General features: G+C 42.9%; 1 protein-coding gene across 1 annotated transcript; it reads right to left on the minus strand.

The window, feature by feature from the left end:
• Window positions 1-224: 224 nt before the first annotated feature.
• Window positions 225-5038, minus strand: LOC118260894 (keratin, type I cytoskeletal 15-like). The gene is made up of 9 exons (XM_050715428.1): window positions 4810-5038; window positions 4490-4761; window positions 3570-3652; window positions 2663-2819; window positions 2037-2198; window positions 1779-1904; window positions 1432-1652; window positions 876-901; window positions 225-301 (listed from the first exon to the last, which is right to left on the minus strand). The coding sequence occupies exons 1-9, from the start codon at window positions 5036-5038 to the stop codon at window positions 225-227; spliced, it is 1353 nt and encodes a 450-aa protein (XP_050571385.1).
• Between the last annotated feature and the right edge of the window lie 454 nt (window positions 5039-5492).

The following is a 5492-nucleotide window of genomic DNA, read 5'->3' on the forward strand; positions in this document are numbered from 1 at the left end:
AAAACAAGGACATCATCTCTGACCTGTAGAGCCAAATGATGTAAAAAGGGAGAGGAAATTTAAGGAAAGACATCAAGCTGTTGCACGTTTCTGGATTACATTCTTGTCATTTAGCAAAAGTAAAAGCAGGTTTCTCGTAGCATTAGCCAGAGGTTGGACTGCACTGTTCTTGTCACTGGTGCGGTACAGCTGGTGTCGGAACGAGAGAGCTCCGAATTTCTCTATTAGAATCTCCGAGCAGCAGCAGGTTTTCCATCATCTTCCACAGCCACGCGAGATCTTGTGCTGCTCACAAATGATGCTGTGGTCGGAGAAAAAAAGATAATTAAGCTTGGGGCTAAAAAAGAACTTCTAACACAGTGAAGAACCATGCAATGCTTTTTGTTTGTTTGTTTCCTGACATGATTTTTTTTTCACATATGGAAGAGGGAACTACATGAGTGAACTACATGAACTACGTGAAGTGGAATTACATGTCTACAGCTTATCCTCTCTCCCTGCTGGTCCGCACCCAGTAAATCTTCCACATTACGAAAGAAGGGAGGGAAAGATATAAATGAAGAGTGCACCTCACAAGTCAGGTTTGGATCTATTTTGCATGTTGTGTGAACCAGCAGAGGAACTTGGGAATCCCTAAGAGATTTCCATATTTTAGAAACAAATGAGTAGTTCCTGGAATCATTTTTGGCAAAGTATTGGTTTCAAAAAGGTACATAAAATAAGATAAAGTATTATGGTTTCCTCTCTAAATGGTAAAGAATGTTGCGGAAAGGATGTGATCAGTATTAATAAGAAGAAATCCCAAGGAAAAAAAGGCTTATTTAATTCTATTTTGTCAATATTTCAGCCCCTCTTTAAATTAAAATTTTACTTACCATCCTTGGGGTTCACTCCTGTCATCCTGCGGAGAAGAAGAAAAGTTTGATTAAAGACCATCACTGAATGTGTCAACCGAAAGCATTTATTCATTTAGGAACACTGCATGACAATAGCCATGATTTCATGCTGCTTCTTCACTGGGTTGTTTCTTACGCCTGTTGTTCCTGGTGCTGTGGGTGAGGTGCTCGCTGCTTTGCAGGGCAGAACAAGCTGAGAACAAACTTTCCTGGGCTGAAGGCCGTTACTGCAGTGCAGCAAAAGGATTATGTGAGACATGCGAATGGTGCCTAGGGCCTTCTGCACTTCACTGCAGCCAATACGGTTGCATTAATACTTTCAAATCATCAGCACAACTGATCTGGAGATTTAGCTTGAGTAATAGCTCCCAGGATTTTGCCGGGCATCTGTTTTGCCAGCACTCAAAAGGCTGTATGTGCAATCAGTGTGATTTAGTAATCTGGAGTCGGCTTAACAACCACAGATTACTGCTTTACAATGTGTCGTGTTATTAACCTTATCTAATCATCACAGGATTTGTAAATGGTAACGTACTGGGAGTCCTGGGTCTCCAGCAGCTGGCGGTATGTGGCGATTTCCTGCTCCAGGCGGCTCTTGATGTCCATGAGCATTTTGTACTCCTGGTTCTGACGCTCCATGTCACAGCGGATTTCACTCAGCTGCTCCTCAACGCTGGTGATGAGGTTCTGGATTTGTGACAGCTGTGCGCAGTACCGGCCTTCCGTGTCCCGCAGGTTGGCTTCCAGTCCAGCTTTCTAAAGCAGGAAGACATGAGAACAGGTTGTCATACAGATGTGTCCCACAGAGGGGGAAGCTAAGGGGAGGCAAGACAGGGAGGGAGGAAGGGGAGAGTTCTAGCAGTGCTCGGGACAGCTCCGTACCATGCTCATCTGTGACTGGAGCTCAATCTCGAGGCTCTGGAGCGTGCGTCTCAGTTCTGTGATCTCCGACTTGCTGGTCTGTATCTGCTCTGTGTGAGTGGCTACTTCGCGGTTCAGCTCATCAGTCTGAAAGAAAGAAACAAATCACATACGTTGGGCTTTTAAAAATTATTTTCAGAAAGGGGAGACCCATCCCACCTGCTGGGGCAGTAACGGTGAGGCAGTGCATTGGTTCACAGTTCATTGGCATTTCCATACCTGAGTGAGGAACCAGGCCTCGGCATCCTTACGGTTCTTCTCAGCCAGAGCTTCGTACTGCTCCCTCATCTCAGTGAGGATTCGGGTCAGGTCGATGCCAGGAGCAGCATCCATTTCTACGCTGACTGTGCCACTGAGCTGGTTGGAATACTCTTTCATTTCCTGCATGGACAGAAGGCAGAGGACACAAAAAAAATTATTTTCTATACTCTCATATACTTTTTGCCAGTAGCAATCCATGCAGTGGTATGTGGTACTTTAAGTATTACTTATTGTAGGTGGGGCACATAAAAGAATTTATCAAATTTTCTCTCTCATGCTTTTCTGCTCTCCGTATGCTCTCGCACACACATTTACATGTGGCTTATACGTATGCATCTTTTTCTCAGCTTAACTATCTCAGTGACCTGTCACATGCTTATGAATGTCAGACTGAATCTCTGAAACTCATCGATTTGAACAGTTTGGAATCAGAGAAATGCTTCTCGGGACACACTTCAGATTCCTTTGATATTACAGTTTTCTCCTTATTAAGCTGTAATATTGTCATTCTGATCTGGTTTGATTTTTTTTTTTCCTGAGGATGTAAATTCCAAAGGGATTCCTCTCCACTTGAGGACTCTCACCTCCTCGTGGTTCTTCTTGAGGTAGGCCAGCTCCTCCTTCAGCGATTCAATCTGCATCTCCAGGTCAGCTCTGGACAGAGTCAGCTCGTCCAGGACTCTGCGCAGGCCATTGATGTCAGACTCTACGCTCTGGCGAAGGAACAGCTCATTCTCGTATCTGCAGTTTTAAAAAGAAACAAACATTGGAAAGAGTGGAGCCATAAAACCATACTATTTTATGTTGAATGTAGGAGGAACAGGAGCAACATTTAAAGGAAGTGAAAAGGGAGTAAAGATCTTTTTTCCTACTTCCAACTATGACATATGAAATTACTTGCATTGGACACTAGATAAGAAAATACAAACTTGCAGATACATCACTGGAAGATAAACCAGTTGCACAACTATCTTTATCATCTTTTCAGCAGTGTCTGATGTGCTGCTGAGTCCATGAGCAGGATAAGCACAAAGTCACTCTTAGTCTTTCTTTTCTAAATTTCACTAAAAATTTCAACAAAGATATTGCAGACAAACACCAATCTCTTCAACCACTGTCCTCCTTTTAAGTGATAAGCCCAAGCTTCGCCTGTCTTCTTTTCCCTTGTGATTTAGGCTAGTAAAATAGTTAAGTGCATCACTAAAAGCTAAGACATGAGCTATAATTTATTGCATAAACAGCACAGTAATCTGGATACTGTGTTCTGTCAGGTTTATTCTCCCAATTCATCCTTCATCACATCAATTTTTTGCCAGGAATTTTTTCGTCAGAAGTTATCAAGGAAAAACATCTACCCATAATTTGGAAATGTGTCCTCCAGTGACTGAAGAACATTATTTTCTACATAAGAAGTAACACTAACCTTCAGAAAACTGTTTTGAGAGAGAGAGAAAAGGAGAGAGAAGACAAATGTGCTTCAGCTAAACTTACTTCAGTCTGAAGTCATCTGCAGCCAGCCGGGCATTGTCGATCTCCAAAATGACTCTGGAATTGTCAATAGTAGCTGCAAGGATCTGGCAATTGGAAATACAGAAAACAACTCCTGTGAATAATGGTGGAATGGCATGGTCCTGAGTACGTAATAAGTGGTTATCCAGGCTGTAAACCATCAAAGAAGGCAGAAGAAATGGACCTCGGTTGAGACTTCACTGGTGAAACTTGCTTTCTGGATTGCAATAACCATTTCACTGTTATGCTGCTCTTCAGCCTGTCCTTCTTAAAGCATTTATAGAGAAACACCAAAAATACCAAACTCTGTTCCATTTTCCAGATGCAAACCAGGGAGCTGAGATACCATTACTGTAGCCCAAGAAAGGGCAGGTACATCTATGTGAAAGTAGAAAACATTTTCCTTTGCTGGACAGTTCATACTTTCTGTATGGAGCCTTTCCATCTCTCCTTCTTTACCAGTTCTTAAGTCCTAGATGGATCACTGAGAAGCTTGTCGACTTGTGTTTGACATAAGTAGAAAATACATTCACAATACCTGATCTTACCTTTAGCCAGGAGAGTTATTTTTTCAGACTTTGAGGCCTACCTATCACATTTTTTACTCTTATTATTCTGTAAATATATTGATAATTTTATACACATTTTGCCAAGTTCTATTATTTTTCTGTGCAATCATTTTAATTTCAAAAAAAAATATCTCGTTTTCGGGATAAAACTTGTGCATTTTAAATGAAGGAAAGTTACTCTTCTGTGCTGGAATGCTCAGAACCACAATATATTTGGGTTTGGGTAATTCAACATTGATTTTGTAATTGTTTTAATTGATTTCAAAGAAGTGGACTATGCAGTTCCACAATTCCAATGCATTCTTAGAAATCCCATATTTATGAATGTCATACCTTGTCTCGGAGATCTTCAATTATCTTATAGTAGTTACTGTAGTCTCGAGCTGGGCTGGTGGGGGCTTCCTTCTGGTACCAGTCTCGGATTTTGACTTCTAATTCTGCATTTGCCGCTTCCAGTGCTCGCACCTTCTGCAGGTACGTGGCCAGCCGGTCGTTCAGATTCTGCATAGTTATCTTTTCATTTCCAGAAAGAAGGCCATCGCCACCACCAAAGGCACCACCATCAAAACCTCCACCAAAGCCAGCTCCTCCACCAAAGCCAGAGCCTCCACCAAAGCCAGAGCCTCCACCAAAGCCAGAGCCTCCACCAAAGCAAGCTCCTCCACCAAAGCCAGCTCCTCCACCAAAGCCACCGAAGCCTCCTCCAAAACCAGCGCATGAGCCACCACCATATCCACCTCCTACAGAGGAGGTGTACTTAGCTGAAGACATGTAGACACCCCTGCCACCAGCTCCTCCGTGGATGCTTGGAGCACGGCAGGAGCCTCCTGTTCGGACTGAGGAAAGGCGAGAGCTGCCACCAATGCTGCAAGAGTTCTGCATGGTGAAAGTAGATGTGGCTGCAGCACAGAAGGAGCTAGTCTGAGCTACTCAGCTTCGTGCAGAGCAGGAAAGCGTGCTCCTTCACTGCCCTGGTGCTTCTTTTATAGCCACAAGATAGGGCGTTAGGAGACAAACCCAACCTGCACCCTCCCTCCAAAGATTCTCCTCCCTAGAGGTGAGGCCAATTATGATGACATTCCTTACACACAGAGCTGGCTGTACATCTCAGGGGCTCGGGCTTGGCTTTTTCTTTTAATTAAACTAAAGGGATGATTCAGATTGTGTTTTTTCTTCAGGCTATAGTTCTGAAACCTGGAGTTTACTTCTTTGACAATCAAGAGTGGAAAAACAAAGCAAGTTCAACCGCACCCATTTACCCATTTACAGCAGTCACCACGGTTATTTTTATAAAAAATAACTTTTCCTTAAGAATGACGTTTGAGTAAAATTCTAA

Source organism: Cygnus atratus, chromosome 25, assembly GCF_013377495.2.
Source record: "Cygnus atratus isolate AKBS03 ecotype Queensland, Australia chromosome 25, CAtr_DNAZoo_HiC_assembly, whole genome shotgun sequence".
NCBI lineage: Eukaryota > Metazoa > Chordata > Aves > Anseriformes > Anatidae > Cygnus > Cygnus atratus.